Genomic DNA, 23,775 nt, shown 5'->3' on the forward strand with positions numbered 1-23,775 from the left:
CATATTTCTTGAGTTTGTCAAATATTTTAAGCTTTTACAATGATCAAATTAGGAGTATATATGTATGTAATTGTGATCGTTCATTTGGAAAGGCTTTTTTTTTTAAATTTCATTTGCAAAGTCTTAAAGCATTGAGAATAATATAATCTTTTCCTTTAAAATCGAAAATTATTAATTGGATTAAGTTTTATTTTTCTTGAGTTAGTTTCCTGGTTTGATTTTTCTCTTTTCTATATCCATCGTAATCCAAAAAAATATATATTTTTCATTCCTCGAATATACATCAATTAGGAGTATTCACTATCCTTCTCATGCTCGGCACAGGGTTGGCTACTATGACTAGTTACTAGTAATCACTAAAACAAAAATGCATACATTTTCTACCCATTAAATATACTACGAAAAATAACATATTATAAAAAAAAATATCGCTTTAAGTAGCAAACTTAAAAAGATAGAAAATAATTTCCATGATATAATCCCCTATTACAACAATCTTCTAGATTTTGGAAAGTAAAAAAGAGATACACCAACAGTTAGAACGTACAAATATAAACATGCAAATAACGAGGCATGCTCATATAACAATAGGTACATATTCTCTCTTCGTCCTGTCTTAGTATTTAATGTAACAAAATATTAAATATATACTAATATTAAAAGGTGCTCGATTCTTGCTTTTTACTTTCTTTGTATTTTTTGATTTTGCTGTTGGAAAATACCTACATATGATTCCACATCAAAAAATTTGAAAAAAGTTAATTAATATATATATTTGATGGCATGGGCGGATTCAATTGAATCCTGTGCCCGCACATGAGGGCATTGCAATTTTGTAAAAATTTATAGTTTGTAAGATTTGAATCTAAACCTTTTGTATTGAAGCCTTTCCGAGGAAATTCATGACCAGCTGAGCTACACACTTTCTGTGTAACTCTTGTCTCATGATGTTCTTATTACTTAATCTTTTATAAAGCGCACATATATATACATTTCAATTTGCAATTTGAAAAATTAATTTCACAATATGAAAACTCGTCAAAATAGATTATAAGATATTATTTTTTAGAGTTGAATTAAAAACATTTATTTTTAACATATATATTTAGAATTTTTTATTGAATCGTTTTTGTCATGATCGTGCTCTCACTGAGTTTGACTCCTAAATCCGTCACTGCTGAGTTGATGGGCTACTCCTAATACTTTTTAGTTTTAGAATAGAAATTCAATGAATTTGTGAGCAACTAACTCTCCTCTTCTGTGGGTCTTGTATATCACTTGCATCGTATAATTCAAAAAATCTTACATATTTGAGTTATATAGTAAACTCAAAGTGACCGAGAAGATAGTGTATATAATTAAATATTGCTACCAAAAATGATTGGTATGTTTAGTAAATAGCATTATAATAAGTAACTGATGCTTTATTTAGTAGGAGACAGCAGAATGAATGAAAAGAATAAGTCATAGGTGTAACAATGAGCATGGCAATTGGTAGAAAAGAAAGTAAGACAGCAAAGTAGTCTTAGACATAACGTCTATGCTAACGGAAAGATCGGAAAATTAATTAAAAATATGATGGAAAAGCTTGTTCTTAACGTTAATGAAGAAATCAATACTCTATGAATAATTATGCATAAATTATTACATGATATGGTCTCACTATGAGAAGCACTTCAAATATGGATTAAATAGTTTATCTAAGAAGTACTAGCTATTAAAGTATAAGGTGTTAATTCGGATTATCGAGTTAAGTTTTTCAAGTCGGTTTGAAATTGGGTTTTGTGTCAAAATTGTTTTTTACATAATTATAAATTATTTTTGATGTCGGGTATAGGTAAAGGACACTCCCAGTATCCCGTACAAGGCAAGGTCCTGATGGGGTTTTTTTTTTCTTGAAAGATACAGACAAACCATACCCGTTCCCCCAAGGAGGGAGTAAATAGAGATGCGCGCAGTCAAGAAACCTCCCAATTGATAGCTTCGACACATACTGGGCGCAGCTATCAATTGGGAGGTTTCTTGACTGCACACATCTCTATTTACTCCCTCCTTGGGGGAACAGGTATGATTTGTCCGCATCTTTCAAGCAAAAAAAACCCCATCCGAACCTTGCCTTGTGCGGGATACTGAATGTGTTCTTCACCTTTACCTTTTTTTACATTTTTAAAGTCGGGTCAAATCAAGTTCAATTACAAGGTCGAGTAAATTTCAAATCATCTGGATTTTTTTTAACACTATAAGCTTTTTATTTGAGATCGTTACGGTTTCCAACAAGAGTATATCATAATAATTTATTATGATGATTTGATAATGAGCTGGGTTCCGAATCATCACTTTTTCCAACAGCTTTCAAGTATCCCTCAAAGATATGAAGCCAGCCTAGGCCCACTCTGTCATTTTCTTTTTTTGTGCCTGCTAAGCGAAACTCCATGCTCCATGGTGGCTGAAAAATTTACAACGCCCACTAACGACACCTAAATTAATTACTAAATTATATGAATATGATTAATATAACCAAGAGAAAATGAGATAAGATAAATATATAAGAATGAAAAAGGCGGTCAAAATACTATACAAATTCTACTTTGTAAAGTTGAAAATACATACTAAAACGGAAAGAGAGACAATTTTATAGAGAATGAGGGAACTAATCAAGATTCAACAGTTTGCTACATGTATAATTTATGAGCAACTCGAGAAAAAAGAGGAAAAAAATATAATTTATGAAAAAGTAGAAGAAATATATAAATATAATAAAAAGATGAATTTAATGTGTAATTGAATGAGAATCAAAGAAATTGTGACTTATGACAAAAATATAAATACAGCAAAACTCATGGGACAAAAAAAAAAATTCATAACAAAGAGAGTATTTTGTTCAAGTCATCATTTCATTTTATTCTCATGCACACAAATTTTTTTTCATTTGTCATATTATAATTACACTAAAAGCTATTCCTCGTACTTTTCTTGCAAATAACTATTATTCCAAATAATGCTAATTCATTAAGACAAAATAGCATGCAATAACTAAAAATTAATTTTTAGCAAAGGTCCTTTTAAAAGTCAACTGATACAATCAAGCATTACATTAAAAAATAATAAAAAAAAACTATTTTATAGTTAGTCAAACAAGCTAACTGAATTCAACGTATTATATTGTTGGAACAGGATGTTGGTGCCTAACATGTATTAGGAGTTAGGACTGGAAAACTACTACAGCTACGCTTGTTTCAACATGTATTTCATAGTAATTGTTACAAGTAAAAGATACGTGGATGAAAATTAAAAAACAACAAAATAGCTATATATAATAAAGTGAGGGGGTAGTCGGATGGTATGGATTACATCTCGAGACAAGGTCTCGGGTTCATACCAATTAACGACCGATCAACTGTAATGTAATATTGACAAATGACAACCTACGCATAATACATTTTCATTTGATAAGCAATCTACCGAGTTGAGAGATTGAGAATGACTTATGCCTACGTTGCCTAGCTTATTTCTAATAAAACACTACCTTACAATATGTCGTATTATACGACACGAGAAACGGTAGTTTTGTGAGGTTATACAGGTGAGATAGATAGCAAGAAGTCTGGTTGTAATCTTTGAAGAGATATCCCACAGAAGGGACACAAGGGAGTAGGTAAAAGGTTAGCTATTGCAGGTTTAATGAATGACGGAAAGTCTGGCGGAAAATTATTCATCGTAAAAAATTGGAGAGGTGGGAAATATGAGGCGCGTCGCTTACAACACATACAGAACCATAAAGTAGTAAGCGGGCAAACCTTCATGGACACGGCACAACGAGTGAGTGTGTGCCGCCGAGTATCTTCTCGATCACTATGATTTACACCTTTGCAGGTTGCGGTTTCTGGAGACTTGAATGGAACAGCTGCTGAACAAAAGCTACACAGCTCGTCTTCAGTGTTGTAATCGCACGCATTTTGCAGCCTGTTTTAGAATGAATATATAATCCGTTAAGCATGTTAGCAACAGAACAAGAGCCCACAGATTGGTTGAGCCATAGTTTCATAGTGCGAGTGTGACCTAACAACTGAGTGCGATAATGGTGAAAAAGCTACCATTAGACGGATAAAGATGGCTGTTAATGGAACCTGTGATACTAAGCTAGCACCTTTTATTCTAATAAAAAGGTAATTTCAAAATTCACATCGATTTACTTCCCTAACGATGAGAACTACAGAGAAAACGTTTCACAAGTGAAATTACAGTGGAAGACAGGAAGGTTCCCAACAGAAATGGATTCAATTCATGACTGAAATTTCATAAATAGAGTCACTCTAAGAACGAACACAAAGGTAAGCTCATATAACACGGTAGGGCGGGAAGTTATCTGACAGCACTGTATTCACAATCTGGTGTTCTGTGATTATAATTTTTAGCATAAACCCAGAAAAAAAAAAAAAAACAAAAAAAAAAAACAAAACAAAACAAAAATCACATACAATAAGAGGTGTTCATTCGGATCATTTGGTCAATTTCGGTTCATGTGTTTCGGGTCGGTTTTAAATGGGTACTTGTGTCCACATTGATTTTTACATTATTTTATATAAATATTTTAAAGTCGAGTTTGGTTCCGAGGTTGGGTAAATATCGGGTCATCAGGTCTGTTTTGAATACCTCTAAGCACGGGTTACATAAGGCTACTAAAAGTTCTATCAAAAACTAAGAGCACGTAATAAAGACTTGTAACGACAATAATTGTTGCAAAGCGTAACTGACCTATTCATCTAAAGAAACATATGCAAAAGGCCAAAGGACAAGGACTTAAGACTTGAGAGACAGATCAGTGCTATTTGTGCATAATGAAGCTACTTTAAAAATTCAGCAGCAATAAAAATGTAAGAAAATTACCTTGGACCAAGCCCTTCGATTTCAGATACAAGAAGGTTTAACTGAAGGCTCACACTATCTTGGTTTTGTTTGATCCACTTCATCATTTGAGGGACTCCAACAGGAATCCACAACCCGAACTCCGCTGGCGCAGCCCTATCAGGTACATCAGCCAGCACAGTAGATAGACTCAAACCCACAAACCTCTCCCGGAGCTCTTTCTCACTATGTGACATTATTTCCATCCACTGTTTCTCTTCTTCACTATATGATTTGGATAAATTAGCTCGTTTAGTGTAACCTTTAACCTCAAACGCCGAGGATACTAAAACACGCCTACAGAAAATATCGAGAAGGTGCAACTGCCGGGAAGTGATGTTCGACATATATTTAGGTATGAATGATAAAAGATCTTTACTAGACGGATCCAAATAGTCCTTGAGCAATAACTCGAGCCATCCCAGTACTATATGCGTGACAAATTTAGGTGACTTGAAAGCCAACAAAGCGGCAACAATATCCCAAACGACCAGATGTTTGTTAAGACACTCAGACTGCTTTATAGACCACAGCAGCTTGGATCCCCAATATCTTAGTTCTTCGTCGGAAAATCCAGAGCAACCTTCAACTTCAGGCTGTAAGTTCATATATGATGGAAATTCCACCTGTTGCCCTCCAATCCAGAAGAATTCGATCGCAGCCCTCTGAGTCCTGCAATTATTTGAAATCGATACCCTTCAATCCTTTTTAAAAGAGAAACAAGGGACAAAAGACGGGCATGGTCCTTTTCTGTGAAGGAAGATTTAGTTGAATCCTAGTGGTGAGCAAGTTGAACTGAGATCTTGCGAGCTTAGAGAAGGCCAAGAGGAGACGAGATAGGTAACCTCAAGAATGAAAGAGGGAAAGAGAAAGGTGAGTAGTGATGGACTAACGGTGGTTAATAAGGGAAAAGAGAGAAGAGCGATAGTAATTGGTTCTGGTATTGGTAATGGTGTTGATCGATAATATAAAGGTTGTGTGCCTGTGGTGGTGATCATGGTGTTGGTTAGGAGGAGTAATGGTTCTTCCAAAAAAATCTTTTATATCAAAATAATTTTCAAAAAAAATAAATAAATAAATAAATAAAAAAAAAAGAACTTGATAGAAACATTAAAACACTAGCTAGGGATCAATGTGAAAAGATACCCCTACATTTGGAGCTATACCTATAACAATGGGTATCATATTAAGTAGATGCTCCAGAATGGGATAATTCCATAAATTAATCTAATATCTTTTTAATACAGTGCTACCGTACATTCATATTCACATCAATTAAAAACCCTGTTGTAGCCTTAGTAAATAGTCTCTTGTAAGAACAAGATTATGTTCATCTTACAAGGGTTATCAATAGGTTACGGGAATAACTTCAGAATCAGTAAATAACTAATACCTCTTCTGATACATATGATCCAGTTGTCCAGCATCAAATCTGCGTGCCTGAAGAGAAAGTAAAAAGTTCCGTCATTGTTGGATCCAAGTAAGAGACTAGCTAGATACAAGCAAATGAATACTGCGTTAGCTTGTCTTAGGAAGTGTCCTTATGTATAAGGTTATTACAATATCACGAAAAGAGGGGTGCAAGTGAACAAGAGCAAAGAATCTAGCTATTGTGAAAGCAGTCTATGCATAGGGGAATGCCAATGGGCTAAAACAAAGAATATAGCGACTCAACTGTGATGAGGGAACAAAAGGATTTGATTAACAAATATGTTAAGACTACCGAGAAATAGGGAGAAAAAATTTATACCACGGCAAGAGCTAAATTTCCTGGGGATATTGCCACCCCATAGCACGAGTCCGACACGGAAGGAAGCTGCACAAAATTGAAGAAATTACTTAAATGCAAATAGCACTCGGTATAAAATTCTACAAATGAAGAGACAATCATGGCCAGGTAACAAATTAGAAAATCATACATCAGAAAAGCTTCTAGTCCCGAGATTGTTAGGTGGAACAAATACTTGACACAGAGAACCCTTATGATATATCCATCCATGCATTGAATTATCCTACATAAACAACAATATAAAAATCAATCACATTAGATACATTAAAAAGCTACACATAATCTCCAAGAGACAGCTCTTCTAAGTTTATTCTTGTGATAGTATAAAGATAGTTAACGAGACAAAACACATATGCCTTGTTTTACAGAATGAATTTAGTAGCATCCCTTTATAAGTTATAAACCCATGGTTGTTATTTGTTAGACTTCTTCACAAATCACAACGTGCATGCCGTTTCACAGATTCAATATCATAGTAGAAGTATATAATTTTGTTCAAATTTACTATTCTAGGATGAGCGTGTACCTCCACAAAAATATAAACAAAGGGTATAAAGGCACATATTCATGGAAAATTGTTAAAAACAAGACGTACTTTAAACGGTGAACGATTGATGACAAAGATTTATTAAAAATAATTGGACGATGTTTGACAAAAAACAATTTGATATTTGTTCCATTAAGTATAAAGATTCATTAAACAGAATATCGAAAATGTCAGAGAATTTTACCAAAAATAATGTTTCTATATACAAGCGAAAAATTAGTATAAAACAATATGTATTTTTATATTTTTATATTTATAAATGTATATGGTATAACAATAGCAATCATTGTGTAAGATGGTGAAAAGAAACATAGATAAATTTGATTAATTTTATAATATGTCTAACATTCCGAAGGAAAAAAAAAGTTACTAATGTATTTTACAAAAATTATATCCACAATATCATATTTTAAATAGTTTTTCAATCAAGTGTATTTTACTTCAACTAGACATAAATAGTCGGTGTTACATTCACAAAAGATGCAACTCTCATTACTTGCTCAACAACTCAAATTCATTTTATTTTGGGGGGGATTTTCCTATAGAATATATGATCTGTTGAAAGAATTAACTGAGATGTGTCTTGCAATAACTAAATTATTTTTAATATCTATTTAATTTCTTATCCCCTAACCTCAAGATAAATATATAAAATCTCTACTGCAGGTGATCAAAGCCAAAAGCTGACTGCCCTGTATCTCACTAGCCAAACAGATAGAAATAGTTGACTATTTAAAAAACTGAACTTTTTTGGAATTGCTTTTTCCCACCTGAGAAATTGCATGTACCTACCCCCTAGATATGAAACTTATCTTCATGGGGAACCATTAACATAGAAATCTTGAAGTTCCACATACATGACTAAATATACAAAATACTTGTTTCCTTCTATGAAACTCCGTGTTTTACTATTTCTAACAAGCTCATCATCATCATGTCCAGTGTATCTCTACTCATAGAATATGGGCAACTATAATCAGGGTTTGGGGAGGGACAACAGACAACAAACCATAACCATAAAAGAAGATACGACTAAAGAGTCTCTTGGTTCAAGAAAGACCCGCAAAAGAAAGCTAAGCAAGACAAGATTAAAAACACGACAAGGGCATGCAAGATAAATATCAACGGCCCGTTTGGTAGGTGGTAATAAACGGTAGTAATGGGAATGTAAAACTAGTGTAATTTTAGTTAAAAATCTCTTGGTTACCTTAATGATCATACTTGTTCAACTTCAATCATCTCATTTTCTTCACAAAATTCATTCCAACGCATTACCATTGGGAGAGGTGGTATTAGGTGGTAATGGAAATTTGTAAACCAAAAACTTTTTTGTGATCAAAGTTTCATTACCATGGGAATAATATGGAACTTTTTATGAATATTTTACACTATAAATCATTTCCATTACCACCATTTAATACCACTAACTAAACGGGCCGTTAGGTTAATAACATGACCAAAGAAAAATAAAAGCAATCATAAAGGCCAAAATAATAAATAAGGCATAGGTGACATATGTGTAGGCGTAGATGACTATCCAAGGTCTAGGACATAAGTATGACGTCTCCAAACAACTATTTCTAACAGCCATAGTCACAGACTCACATAATTAAAAAAAAAGTTTCAATTTTTACCCTAAGAAAAATTTAACATCTCTGAACAATAATTCAAGCATCACTATTGCATTGCATCATATTCACAACCACAAGTAAATTTAAGGAGACTGAGAAAGAAAGTCAAAAAGTCTTCTTAATTGAATAACTTGTGATAAGCAGTTTATAGGTACATTACCTGGCTGCAACTATATAAACAGCGTCCATCAAAAGCCCAAGCTAAACCTGTGACCTAAACAATGCAAGGCATGGTTTATTCTTATGGTGTTTAACGCACATTGGATTGAATAGAAAGTCCTTAAAATGAGATAAGCTTACAGCTTGGACATGAGCATCATATGATCCAACTTTCTTCAATCTATTGACCTTCGTGTTGCATGTCCATACTTCAAAAGCTCCAGATCCTTTTCCGACAGCTAATAGAATCTTTTGTGGAGATTGAGCTGGAACGCACAGAGAAAGTGCCGAGACTAAGAAATTATTGCCAGTAACCTATTGACATTTTAGTACAGAAGAATCTAATCAATGATACTGAAGATACAATCCACTTTGTATAAGATCACAAAATTCCAAGATAAATGTGAACATACCTCACTCAATAGAGAGAAGGGAGTCTGCTCAATTTCAGATGACGTTTTGAGATCATCGACATTTGCAAACCAGATCCTCACACTGTAAAGCAAATCAAATTACTGATTACATTGATTGATGCATGCAGAATTTCAAAAACCAAACAGAACCCACCTGCCATCACAGCAACCAGAAGCCAACAAAACTTGTGGACTTGAATCTGATGCAAGAAAGCCCCAACTCAGAGAAGTGACCCCTGCATTATGAGCCTGAATAACTCCCACAAATGTCATGTTAAATGGATCATCATAACTCTCAACAGAGTAAGATACTGGTCTACCGAACCTCCAGATTGAAATACTTCCGGACTTCGTTCCAGAACCCAGTAGACAATATTTCTCAGAATCCGTTGGAGACAACTGCAGCTGCATAGACCAAGCAACAACTACCGATGCCATCATTGAAGAACGTGAAGCATATTGATGGGCAGTCAAAAAATGTTTGGTGCGGTAGTTTGAAGTCCTCTTGGAGGATTTCTTTCCATCCTTGGCATCAGTAACTATTTGAATTTGATTATTTTCTTTCCGAGAGCTATTTCTTTCTAAAACCACCTGCCAAAAATAATTAGGCCATCATTAGCTGTTAACCAAACATCTCAAGGTGAATGATAGATGTAAATACAAAGTTACAGACATGCAGAGGTGTATTATCACACTTATTAATACAACTCCATAATACATGGTGATTTAGCTCATTTTTCTTTTCAAGGGAGGTTTTAAAACTAGCAAGGACAATGAATGGCATCCAAAATTCAAGAAGGTAAATATTCACTAGCAAATGGCTAGGCCGTCAGGCAATTGGGGTCAAACTGAGTCAGATTCCTAACTCTTTGTACGCTGCATCTAAGAAACAGGAAAATGAAAAACATATGGAGAATTGAGAAAGAAAGAAGAATAGTGTACCTCTGGTGATTCCTGCACATGTAGCTGGACAGTTGTAACCTTCCATGATTTTTCTTCTGCAATCCACAAGGGTGCTAACCTAACATGACTAGGGATTACCGCCACAACTTCGGTATCTCCTAATGAAAAAGCAGTAGCAAAAAAAAAATCAATAAATTAAGAACCGAAGAAAATGATATTTAGAATTCATGCAGTGTGATACAAAAAATTTATAGCCCTCTCCTCAATACTGGCTTATCTTTCATTGATATGCAAAACTACAAATCAGGAAATAACCTCGGATTAGTAGCTTGTATCAATTAAGTCCAAATTATATTCTTGTGAACATGTGTTACTGAGAATTCTTTCACAATACCCGAGAGTACAATTGTTGTTAACATGTGCCAATAATGCATTTAAATTGACCCAAAGTGCATCAGATTAATCAATATAAGTTTTAAATATAATCATAAACGTACCACTGAATTTGATAAGTGGATCACCTTTATTGCATCCCATAAAAACTCCTTGAAGCCACCTGCAAAATTTAAAAACTTCTATATCAACTAATAGTATAGAGTGGCAATTACAAATTAGGCTTACATAATAATGTCATGGCAGCATACAAATCAACAAAGCAGAAGTGTGACTCATAAAGTTCTTATCGAGGTTTATTGTTTAAGCACCTGGACCAATCATGCTTACACTGAATTAAAGTGACTAGTAAACGAAAATACGTGATGTAAGCAATAAACTGAATCATTCAATGTTTTTTCATACTATTACTACGGAGATAATCTCATCAATCTCCTATCCGTGCTCTCTCAACACAGGAATAAAATATTCCACTAGGCACTAATAAATGAAGAGAGAGAATGAATTGTGTGGATGAAATTAAAAGAGTTAAAATGTACGGAGATTAAAAGAAAGTGGTGGGCCATTATTTAAAAATAGAAATGATGCAAATTAAGTAGAACAGACCAAAATGGAAAATGCTTCAAATACAATGGGACGGAGGGAGTACACCTTAAATGACACAATTACTATGGTGAGGTCAACCAGAGTGGAACAATTGAAGCGGATGATACAAACAATATGTAGGTTGAAGACAGCAAACAAATGAAATACTAGTCACCCACATAATACCTAAACAGTGCCTCTTGATAAAACCAAGGAAAACCTAAATGCTAAAAGATAGTTCACAGCTATCTAACATCAAAGTTCTCGATTTCCTCATCTCCAAGGAACAAAATTTTTACAGAGTAATTGATTTGTAATAAATCAACTTATGGGGCGTGATTTTACCAATATTGTTGACTTCACCGTTAATAAAATCTATGTATGATTACAGCATACCTATCAACTGTTCACAGATAAATGGTGATTTAGAAAGACTCTTTAAAGCCCTCTGGACAAGTGTCAAAATCACCTTTATATTGTTTATCATAGACCTTATGAGAGAGTAAGATTTAAAAGAAACAGGCACAATAACTAAAAGTAGCTCAAGAGAATTCTGCGACACTACCTATCCCTACTCCAGGCTTCTAATGGTTGCCCAACTTTTAGAATTTCATCTACATCACTACATACTGTAGAAAATAACTGTTCAGGGAGATGGCCTATTCCCATAGAAGGACGAATTTTGGGGAAACTGTAGTCCTTATCAGCTGTATTCAATTGGTTGTGCATATCGCTTGAAGAATCGATCCTGATCCATAGTGGCTCTCCTAAGTGTATTAATAAGCAATGAGATTCGAGAACAAAAAAAATCAACAGCTTTGACTATATTAAATGTTTTTTTAAAATACCACTTGCATCGATCTCACAAACGTCCACAAGAGCCATTGGACCTTCTAAGCGCTGCAGCCTGCCAGAAACCCAGGCATTCTGTACACCATCCACTTTGAACACCTATTCATTCAAGATCTTCATGTAAGTAGTTTCGATAGACAAGAAGATGAATTAACGCTAGAAAAAACAGCAATGAAAATTCTGCGCATACCTCCACTGATGAACCCTCTAGCATAGATTTACTACTGAAAACAATTGATTCGGTCAAAGCTTTTACTACATGTCTACCACAAAGCGAATCATCACGTGTTGCATCAGTCTCTTCAGGACTGCAGAAAAAAATACATTCAGTTAAAATTTACATAAGCTAAAAATATGTGGAGCTAAATTTTTACTAAACAGACTAAACTATTCCACTAGTTTTAAAAGTTTTAAAAGTCATGAAGAGGAAATTGCAATCATGGAATTGCGTCAGGAAAGGAAATACAATCACCAGAAAGAGAGAGAAAAGCACATACTTCCTTTTTCGTTTATGTTGCTTTCTTGAAGTGAAGTTTGTTTTATCAGCATCCGTATAATTTTCGGTTCTTTTTTGACCAGAAAAATCCTGTAGAATACAAAGTACACACTCAGAAGAATCAATTTACAGGTGGAAATGGCTCAGCATAGACAATATAGACAGAACTCTCACATCAAAGACATCTGATGAGGGAACTTCATTCTCCATGTAGTTGATCTTAGCAAAATATTCATTCAGCGTGTCTGAGAGGTCCAGGACCTGAAGGAACAACATTGCGCATGACAAACGCACTAACAATAAGAGTCAAAACAAACAGATTGCAGAGAATGTTTTCAAATGTCATAAATATTAGGCCTTTATTAAACTCACACAGACGAATTCGTAATAAATGAAAGGGGCGAAAAGATCCTGTTCAAAGAACAAGCTATTGTAATTTACTAAACTTGCTACAATCATTTATCAACAAAATAGCACGTTTTATCAACTTGATCTTGCGTTGTCTCATATATTGTATGATAGATACATTTATATGCCTAATGTATCGACACTATGATCTGTGTTCCTCAGACTCTTCGTTTCACAATTCAAATCAAGTACCCGTGTTGGATCCTTGACTCTTCAACATTGTACGACCTGTCGCTTGAAAAAGTACCTGAGTCCGAGTAAAATAGACTCTCATTGTAGCCCTAAACGACATTTTCATCCTTAGGCACTTCTTGCCCCTCCAAACCCTTTAAAAAGTAAGTTGCTTGGCTGCATACCTCTATCCATTCGGCTTGGAACTCGCAATATGGTTGACGGTATAGCTTCACACGTCCTTCAACGGAACAAACGGCAAGCAAACATCTGACATGTAAAATAACCATTTTCAATTGATGCATATGTTGCATTAACAACAAAAATTTCAAAGCCTTAACTCCAACATATGAGGTCGATTGATAGCATCAATTTAAAAACTATGACAACATAAATCTTCAATTATTTGGGACTGCTTACACAAAAAACAACTACAAAAAAAACATACCATCAACCTAATGCTATTAAATAACTCCCCACCTATATTGGAATACTAAAAACGAAGAGGAAATTGTCTCATACCCATTGTGAGAAGTGAATCCAACAGGTGACCACGAAAGTGAACGGACACAAATCTGGCGATCTCTAGATAAACATGCACTAAGCAAGCAGCTAGATAGCAAATCTGCATAAATTTAAACAAAAATAGTGAAACCACAGTTAGATACAAGTAAAAACCCTGTTCAAAATAACCTCACTATCACATTCCAATCAAAGTTCAAATCAAACAATCATCCGAAAACAAAATTACCCGGGTCACTTTAGACGTACAGAAGTTAACCTAAACAATCAAAACTCAATCCTCACGAATAGACTTAGTGGGTATTTGATATGACAAAAGTAAATGCAACGAAAAGGGAACAGATAAAAAAAGATATAAAGGTAGTGTTAAGTGTTATTATTATTGATTGTTTGGTATACAAAATGCAAGGGAATGAGAAGAAAGAGAGAGAACTAAAGAACAAAAATCAGTTTGCATTCAGCATGGGTTTCATCATAGTTAAACCAATTTCAAAACATCATATAATCAACTAAACATGTTCTTTTACGTTAAATTAAATAAAGAGTAGAACTAACAAACAATAATAGAAAATTAGCTATTACCTGCTTTATTGATGACACCAACAGGAAAAGGATTTCCAGGAGTTAGAGTGATCACACCTCTAGGACTTTGAGGATGTTCTGGATTCTAAAAATTCAGCAAATCTCATGAATTATGTATATTTTTTTATGAAAAAAATTTAGAAAATCCAAAATCAAGAAAAATTAAGAGCTTTTTTTTTACCATAATAGTAACAATGTCACCGGTTGCAACGGCGATCAAATTATCTTCAGACCAAACAACGGAATTCGGAAACATTGGAGAATTTACAAGGGAAGCCACTTGAAAAGGTGTCGTTTCCGGCGACATTATTTTTTCCCGACAAGGTAGTACAATTAAGCAATAAAATAAAAATTTGCTTCAGGTACAAAAAGTCATTGCAAAGCAAAAGATCGCGAGCTCAAACGTGAAAAATCAACCAACTGCAAAAAAAATTAAAAGACATTAGGTTAACAGCTGTTTAAGATGTGAGATTAAAGCTCAAAACTCGTTAGAAATGTGTTTCTGCCCAGAACAGTTTGCCTCAAATTCAAACTCCATGGGGACACGACACTATAGAAAAAATTTAAGAAAAGTTTGCGGAAATTTCGGCAGAATTTTATTTCTAAAACAAACAACTAAACTTTTTTCCATTCCTACAAAATGACACGTAGAAGCACAATTATCTCAAATCAAGACCAAAGTAATATAGTATAAAAGCGATCAATTAACGTCATCCTCACCTCAAATTGTGGCAACCAAAAGAGTAATTAAAATTGAAAAGCTTAAACAAAATTTAAATTTACAAACACATAACACATTCAATCATGTACTCATAATTCATTACCAAACACATAACATTCGAAGGGAGAGAATGGGAATTATACAAAAATAATATAGCAACTGAAGAAAACAATAGCTTCTCTACAAATTATACAAAAATAATGACTCAAACATACTTTTGCAGTTAGATGCATACCCATCAATAAATCATAACTTCAAAAACCCAAATCATCAAAATAAAAAACCAAATGGGTATAAACAAGCAACCTTTCCCCACAAACACATGACAATATTGCCGAGTGATCAAAAAATCAGTCCACAAAACATGTTTCTATCATGGGCGGATCCAAAAAAAACACATGTGATGTCGATAATCTAGATGAAAAAAATTACATTCATCAACGCTTGATTATAGCTAGTGTTGACTTACACCTAAAAAGGAGATCAAAATATAAGAGTATACATCACAAAATTAGGATTATCCTATAAAAAGTCTAACAAAGTTAGGGCACAAAGTTTTATATGCCTATATCAACATTATGATTCAAAAATCATGAGAATCCAGCAGCATAAGTTAGTAGCAATCAGTCATGTATGTATATATCATGCTTATCGACAAATCAACAGCTTCAATAGAACTATGACCATAGCACCACCAGTAGTTTGGACAAAACATATCATTAGCAACACATTTAGCATGTCATCATAAGAGCAGATTATACACTCAACCAGATACCAGTCAGCGACAACCCAATCTCGCCATCCACCAACAGGTTAGCCAATGTAATATCAGAACTTGCTACAACAACCTCATTAGCTCATTGCACTAGATCAAAAAATGACACATCACTCTTAGCTTAACAGCCCACACTTGTCTATTTTAACCTTCATCTCATTTGACAGAATAAAAGTCAGTAATACTTTCCCTCCTAGAAAATCTATTAGATCTCCTTTTTCTAGTTTTTTCTTCTAATTTAACCAAATTTATCTGTCAATTCCATTAGTTGTCTAGATACTATAGTAGTTCGATTGCCCACTTTTTATGATTCAATAAATTTGACAAATACTCAACTTTTTCCCGATAATGTAGAACTTTGAGTTTATTACTAAATACCGATTTATAATCCCAGAAAAATTTACTAATCAAATTAGAAGCTAATACCACAATGCCATGATGTTGCAAACTTAAACTACTTATCAATTAAAACTCTAATAAATTACAAGAAATTAAATATAAAACCCTAAATTAATAAATTTACAACCAATTAAACCAAAAACCCTAAATTGATAAACAAAACCCTAAATTTAATAAACAATGTTTAACAATTAACATTCAAGAAAATGAAAAATCTATAACTGCACAAAAATAAAAACTCTAATAGAAAGAAAGAAATAGAAAGTAAACGTATATATACATTGTTTGGTGGCTGGGGCTGGCTGCGACAGTGTGGCAGGTTCAGTGGGGTGTGGCTGTGCACGTCGCGGAAGGGTGAAGGATGAGGTGGTCAGTGGCTGGCGTGAGGATGTAAGGGTTTTGAAGGATATCAAAATCAAAATTTACACGACATACCCAGAAAGAAAAATAACAATATTCCAATACAAACATCAAATCATAGAATTTGACAAATAAATAGTATTGAACGAAATAACAGCAGCAAAAAAGCAGGGGATGGGAATGAACACATTCAAAAAAATAGTAATAATTGAAGAAACTTAATTGAAATTTGAAATTATAAAAAAAAACCCTAACAATTGGGATTTGGGGATTTCAAAAATCAAAATAATACCTGAAATTGAATTGAAGGTGGATTGGTTATGGTGACTGTCAGTGGTCTTCACGGCAGCAGGTGCATGGCGGTAAAACATCAGTGTTGATTTCTTTCCCTTCTGTTTAAATGGAAACCAAAATAAGATAAAAACTGAACCAATTTACTACTGTCTCACCGTCAAACGGACCCATACAAACAGTCTATTTTAAATTTTTAAGAAAATTAATAAAGTAAATTGAAATGTAATTGAATATGAAACTATTTCTTTTTTTATATTAAATAAAATAATGAGTCAGCCAATATTAAGTCATCTCACGTTGAGACGGACTTAAAGGAATTTTGTCTCTTTTTGAAGATATTCAATAATAGTGTGATCTTCCAATCTATTTAGAGAGAATTAATTTCGGTTTTTAATTATATTTGCAAAAGTAAAGTTATAATTTTTCTACATTTTATGTGAAAAATGTAACACCTCGACCCCTTGGACTGGCAGTGTCTATCCATGGAGATTGTAGACTGACCTCATAGACCAACATAAGTCATTCCAACGCACTTTGGCCAGGAAAACTTCTCAGGAGTTCACCCATCCTAACATTGCTCCCCATCAAATACGCTTAACTGTAGATTTTTTAGCAAATGGGCTCCCATGAAAAAAGATGCACCTTATTGATATAAGTAGTCTATCAATCATTTTTCAAGCTAATCTGGAGTATCACAAAACATTTTTGAATTGAGGTATTTAGACTCTTTTTAGCTTTGGGCAATAAGCATTTTCTACCTAGTACCTTGACAGTATTAAAAATGACACTGCATGTGTGATATATAATTAAAATAATTTTTTCTTGATATGTCTAAGAAATTAAGAAAATTATATTTTGAAATTAAATTTAAATTATTATCATAAATTCGAAATTGCAATTTTCCTTTAAAAAAATTTTGCAATTTCACAAAAAAAAATTATTAGATATTGAGTATTCAGAGCATGCAGGACATATCTAAAAGCTTAAAACATACACTAAGGCATATACTAAGCAAAAAACATAACAACAAAGCAAAATAGAGCTGCTCGACCCAAGTGCTCGTTCGAGCAAGGGTGTGCTCGTTCGAGCATGTCCTCTTTGGTCCAGCAGTTTATTCCAAAATCTTATGTTTGATGTTTTGGTGTTTTGTTAGTTCGAGCACCTTATGTGCTAGTTCCAGCGCATTGAGATTTTCGCATCAAAAAGTTTTTGAAAAGTGATTGCATATATGCTCGTTCGAGCACCTCAAAACAATGCTTCTGTTCGTGAAACCAAACTTTGTTTCATGGAGTAAAGTGTTGTTATGAACAAATCTTTTACATCATAATAAATCGATAATCATCGGTTATCATTGATGTATGGTTTTGGATGAATACTATTGATGATTATGGTTTTTGATGAATCCTATGTCACTTCAACTCTATAAATAACAGTGAGTGAATATGAATCTCTGGTTCTCAGGAAAAACACCCTACAACAGAGCAGAAAGTTACAGTATTCAACCAAATTTTTAATCTTTGGCAACCTGAAAATGTATTAATCAACAGGAACTTTGTTTTCATAAGCCTCTCTAGCTTCTAAAAGATTGGGACAGTATCTTTGAGAAAGAATTTCAACTTGCTCATTAAATGGTTTGGTACCAAACTCGCCAATGTGGCGTACCATTTGACTCCATCGTCTACGACATATATCCCCAGACCGATGTTCCAGAAGGTTATCCCAGTCCACATCTTCTTCACAAAAAGCATCAAGATCAGCAAGCGCAATCAACATCCTATAATCATCGACATCGGACCACAAACCGTCATCTACCATGGGAGATCTTAATTGCCTATACCATTTCATGCAACAAAGAGCATTGCTTCGTGTTGAAATCCGATCACTAATGGCCCCCCAGCTTATGTTATCTCGCAACATACCATACTTTGTTTTCTTTTCAGTATACGCTTTCATAGCCAGATCCATGTTGACAAGATTGAAAAGATTCTGGTATTCTTCTTGAGACCACTTTCCCGATTTCAGATCGGGATGTTTATACCTACGCCAAGCATCTTTTACATGAATTCGATTCTTACCGAGTTCAAGACTAATTTTTTTCCAATTTGAACCAAGTTTTTCATAAGCTTTCAAGACAAGCTCAATCTCTTCTGGGGTCCACTCGCGGGTGTCACTTCGTTCAAACAATATATGAGCGCGGCAATAGACAGACACATAAGGTCTATGAGGCAAAGCTTGCCCAATTTCTTTCCAACAGTCTTTCAATTTTGGGTAGGACTTGCATTTCATGACCATTTCTAAACCTTGTTCACCCAGATTGTGATCATCAATATACTTATATACAGCATCTTGGACCATCTTATCTTCTTCTTTCGAGAATCGCTTGCCTCGTACCAAGCCATCATCAGCAACTTTCTTCTCCTCAATGTCATCTTCACGTTTCCTCTTCTTCCCTTTGCTAGAATTGTCTGGAAGAGGGAAAACTTCTACAGTATCAGAAAACTTTACTCTTCTTGATTTCTTACTGCTATTGGAATTTTCAAAAGGCTCAACAGTTCTACTGTTCTCATTATTCTCTAATGCAGCAGCATGTAAATCTTCTACAGTATTAGACCCAATGGAGTGCTTCTTCTTCTTCTTCTTCTTTGAACTGCTCCTATCCCCGCTTTTCTCACTGTTATGCTCATACGAATCATCCTTGTTTTTCTTTTTTATCTTCTTGTCCTTCACATTTGGAGCGTTTCTAATAATCTCATCACTGATATGATGTTCAACAAAATCAGCATCTCGTGTTTCTAAAGCACTGGCATTGACCCCTCCTTTCATACTCGAATCAACCGATTTTTTCTTCCTCTTAATGCATGTATCATTGTAATCTCCACCACTAGAATCACGAGCATTATCATTTGAACTCTTTCCATCTTTGTGTTCTATCTTCTTCTTCTTCTTCTTCTTCTTCTTCATCTTCAGATGCTCATCTTCTCTAGCATGTAGCTCATTTCCCTTCAGCAACTCAACATCAACATCAGTCACAAACTTTCCCTTATCTTCCAAGTTCCCGGTATCATTTTTTGAAGAATGTTTTTTCTTTTTTCTACTTGAACCTAAGTCATTAACCCCCAAATTCAGAGACTCCTCATTACCACCAGCATGTTTTAAAAAATTAGAAGCCCTTCCCATTTCTCCAATTTTACTTTTCTTGATCTTTCCCTCAATTTTTTCGTCATTCCCTTGAGCAGACACATCTGTTCTACTTTTATCCTTCTTTTTCTTTTCTTTTTTACAACTTTTATCCACATGCACACCAATCTCTACATCAGAAACTAAATTTGAAATATTACTCACAGCCTTGGTTTTACTCTTCTTTTTAGAGTGGCCTTCATCAACAATTTGTATATCATCTTCTACTCCTGTACTATTTATCTTACTGTTTTTCAGTTTCTTATGTTTCTTCTTCACACTGATAAAGGCATCACCCTCATTACTCATGGTCATAAGGTACAAGTTCAACACCGATTTCCTTCAAATGATCTGGGAAAAAACATAATACATAATTCAGTAATAGTTGCAGTATACTTGAATCGGGCCATCAATTTGTTATTTAGAGACAGGACAGGGAAGGAATATAAGCCGCAATTGTATTAATTAGAAGTATTCATTCGGGTTATCGGGTTGATTTCGGGTCAGGTCTTTCAGGTCGGTTCAAAATTAGATTTTGCGTCCACATTGGTTTTTACGTAATTGTAAATCCATTTTTAAGTCCGGTCAAATCGGATTCGGTTACAAAATCGGGTGTATATCGGTCATCGGGCATGTTTTGAACACCTTTAGTATTGATACTTAATAATTAATACTCCCTCGATGGAAGTTGTATTGATCTAACCAATGACCCATCATAATTGAATACGATATGATTTCCTTAAAGATAATGAACACCAATTGCTTATTCCCATACTTACCAGTTACCATTACTCAATAAGTGCCGCAAAGACATTGAATCATAAAACCAGTACTGTATCAGAAAACGTGACAACTTTTTCTAACTTGTAAAACATGTAGTACATTAGCACTTCAAATGCAAATTAGGGTTCAAATCATTATCATATCATATATTTCAAAAAATTGATAATTACAAGAGGCGGATCTAGAAAATAATCAAATGTTGTCAACCATTAATACACTATTAAACTATCAAACATTCAAATTTAATAAAAATTCACTATTATTTCATTATATTTTCACAAATACCCAACCATTTTACAGTTTAATCGAATCAAAAAAATGAAAATACATAATTAAAACTATTATAAAGCAATTACCCAGCACAATTAAATTAAAAGACATTTAACCAAATTCAAACAATCAAAGTAAACACACATTCAAAGAAAATAAATTCATACATTCAAAGAAAAAAAATTCCTTCACAATAAGGAAAAATTCAAACAAATTCAAACATTTAAAAAAAAAAAAAAAAAACAAGTTCATGCCAATTGGTTAGTTTTCGACCATATTTTTTATGATTTCATACTTCTATTTCATAAAATTTTTTTCTTCTCTATTATTGGATTATTTTTTTTATATATTCGAATATTAACCTTTTTAATACATAAATAGAAGTATGAAATCATATAAAATATGGTCATAATATGGCAAACAAGTAGACATCCAAAATCATATGTGGAGTTCCACCTAGTTTTACAATCAAGACTCACCCTTTTAGGTTTAGTCACATTCAAAAGGCGACAAGCTTCCTCAAACTTTTCAATCTTTTAGGAGTAGACATCCAAAATGCAACACAATCTCGAACTTTGCAAATAGCAGAATCAATGACATCTAAACCATCTCTCACAATCAAGTTAAGAATGTGAGCACTACACCTCATATGCAAAAAATCTCCACCCAACATTAAAGAACTACTTTCTAATTTATCCATCAAGACATTCATCATTGCATCATTTGTGGTAGCATTATCAACAACAATAGAAGAGATTTTATTTTCCAAGGTGAATTGAGAAAAACAATCCAATAATATCTTGGCAAGAACCCCTTTGTTATGTGGGTATGGAACATAACAAAACCTAAACAAAATTCACACACCAACATGGATTCAAGTTTAAATAAAATTCACATAACTAATTTAAAATTCAATAGCAATGAAATTTAAATGAAAGGAAAATAAATTACCTTAGAGTTCTATTATGTAAAACCCATTCTTCATCAATGAAATGTGACGTCACAGCCATATACCCTTTTTTTGAGTAGAGGCGGTCCACATGTCAGTTGTTATTGCAATTCTACCCTCATTACGCTCCAGCAAGACTTTAAGAGAGCTCCTCTCGGTGTTGTATGTTTTTATCACATCATTTTTCAATGTGTTTCTCGAAATCATCTTAAAGTTGTCATTTAAACTCCTCACAAAGTTTCTAAAACCAATGTGGTCAACCATTAATAAAGGATACTCATGCATTACCACCATTTTCATCAATTCTTTCCTTGATACTTCTTGATCAAAAACCACTTTCTTTGGCTTTTCATTAACTGCTAAGTAAGTAAATCCATCGATTTCTCTTTTCACTTTTAATTGTGATTGATTAGATGCAAGGTTTAAATGTCTACTTGAACATGTTTTTTTAGCATGTTTAAGAAGATGTGAAGTTCCACTACTCCCTTTGTAGGAAAGTGTTTTCTCACAAGTCTTACATTTTGCCATTTGTACACCATTCACATGTACAAGGTCAAAATAAATTCATGCTTCTGAAGTTAATTTCTTACTTTTAGCACTACTTTGTTTAGTAGATTCATTCTCAACATCAACATTACCCTCAAATTCCCCATATGATTCATGAATATGATGCTCAATAGGTTGACTGGAAGCACCATCAAGTCCATCATTTTGATTATCCATTTACTCAACATAAATCAAAAATTAACACTAAACTCAACATAAATCAACCACTAAACTCAAATAAATCAACATAAATCAACCACTAAACTCAAATAAATCAACATAAATCAACCACTAAACTCAAATAAATAAAAAATTACTCAACATAAATCAAAAATTACCACTAAAATCAACATAAATCAACCACTAAACTCAAATAAATCAACATAAATCAACCACTAAACTCAAAAAAATCAACATAAATCAACCCTAAACTCAACATTAGACATATATCTACTACTCATCATAAATCAAAAATATTGTAGGAAAAGAAAAAAAAATTAGGGTTCATTACCTTCAATGGCGCTGAGGAGGAGTAGGGAGGGAGTGAGGAGGCTGGGCCGGTCGACTGTCGAGGCTGGAGGAGTCGAGGCCACTCGAGGGTGATGAATGGCGCTGGGCCGCTGGCAGAGGGAGGGAGTCTGGGAGGAAGACTGAGCTTCTGAGCGATCTGTGCGGTGCGAGTGCGACTGTTGGGATGGGAATGGGAGTTGGGAGTTTGGGACTTGGGGAGGGAGACGGATAGACGGCAGTTTAGGCCTTTAGGGATTCAAATTCAATCTGGCAGCCGCAGGGTAATGTCAAATGTGTGTTAATATATTTTAAATATAAAAAAAAAAAAAAAACGGGTCCTCCAGATCCCCGGGTCCGGGTCTGGGTATTTTTCTCAAATCCGGATCCGGACCCGTAAAATTTAAAAGGATCCGGATCCGACGGGTCTATATTTTTAGGACCAAAATTCGTGAAAACGGATACAGATCCACGGATTTGGGTCGGGTCCAGTACCCATTGCCATCCCTAGTAGCAAGTATTATGGAACGAAGAAAGTACATAAATTATTATATGAATGAGTTTCATTGTAAGATATGTCATAATATGGATTGAATAATATATATAATACATATTATGAAATATAAAATTTTTGTTTG

At 34.0% G+C, this 23,775-nt stretch overlaps 2 protein-coding genes across 5 annotated transcripts; both read right to left on the minus strand.

The window, feature by feature from the left end:
• Nucleotides 1-3,061: 3,061 nt before the first annotated feature.
• Nucleotides 3,062-17,632, minus strand: LOC130814504 (uncharacterized). 3 transcript variants are annotated; one of them, XM_057680592.1, is made up of 22 exons: nucleotides 17,407-17,632; nucleotides 16,904-17,003; nucleotides 14,538-14,776; nucleotides 14,357-14,441; nucleotides 13,775-13,877; nucleotides 13,438-13,522; nucleotides 12,848-12,934; nucleotides 12,675-12,763; nucleotides 12,368-12,485; nucleotides 12,174-12,276; nucleotides 11,891-12,092; nucleotides 10,845-10,903; nucleotides 10,387-10,505; nucleotides 9,599-10,035; nucleotides 9,445-9,526; nucleotides 9,173-9,346; nucleotides 9,033-9,086; nucleotides 6,825-6,917; nucleotides 6,656-6,721; nucleotides 6,299-6,345; nucleotides 4,888-5,577; nucleotides 3,062-3,963 (listed from the first exon to the last, which is right to left on the minus strand). In XM_057680592.1, exons 3-22 carry the CDS (start codon nucleotides 14,661-14,663, stop codon nucleotides 3,576-3,578), a joined length of 3,207 nt encoding a protein of 1,068 aa, XP_057536575.1. In that variant the 5' UTR covers nucleotides 14,664-14,776; nucleotides 16,904-17,003; nucleotides 17,407-17,632; the 3' UTR covers nucleotides 3,062-3,575. The 3 variants fall into 3 exon arrangements, with proteins under 3 accessions (XP_057536575.1, XP_057536577.1, XP_057536576.1); XM_057680594.1 differs by having other exon boundaries at nucleotides 10,387-10,502; nucleotides 17,407-17,593; XM_057680593.1 differs by lacking the exons at nucleotides 16,904-17,003; nucleotides 17,407-17,632 and adding an exon at nucleotides 16,532-16,817.
• A 762-nt stretch (nucleotides 17,633-18,394) lies between these two features.
• On the minus strand, nucleotides 18,395-23,431 carry LOC130814505 (RNA polymerase I termination factor). Of its 2 annotated transcripts, XM_057680595.1 has the most exons (3): nucleotides 23,142-23,431; nucleotides 22,087-22,325; nucleotides 18,395-20,433 (listed from the first exon to the last, which is right to left on the minus strand). In XM_057680595.1, the coding sequence occupies exon 3, from the start codon at nucleotides 20,395-20,397 to the stop codon at nucleotides 18,442-18,444; it is 1,956 nt and encodes a 651-aa protein (XP_057536578.1). In that variant the 5' UTR covers nucleotides 20,398-20,433; nucleotides 22,087-22,325; nucleotides 23,142-23,431; the 3' UTR covers nucleotides 18,395-18,441. The 2 variants fall into 2 exon arrangements, with proteins under 2 accessions (XP_057536578.1, XP_057536579.1); XM_057680596.1 differs by lacking the exon at nucleotides 22,087-22,325.
• Between the last annotated feature and the right edge of the window lie 344 nt (nucleotides 23,432-23,775).

This window comes from Amaranthus tricolor, chromosome 6, assembly GCF_026212465.1.
Source record: "Amaranthus tricolor cultivar Red isolate AtriRed21 chromosome 6, ASM2621246v1, whole genome shotgun sequence".
Classification (NCBI taxonomy): domain Eukaryota; kingdom Viridiplantae; phylum Streptophyta; class Magnoliopsida; order Caryophyllales; family Amaranthaceae; genus Amaranthus; species Amaranthus tricolor.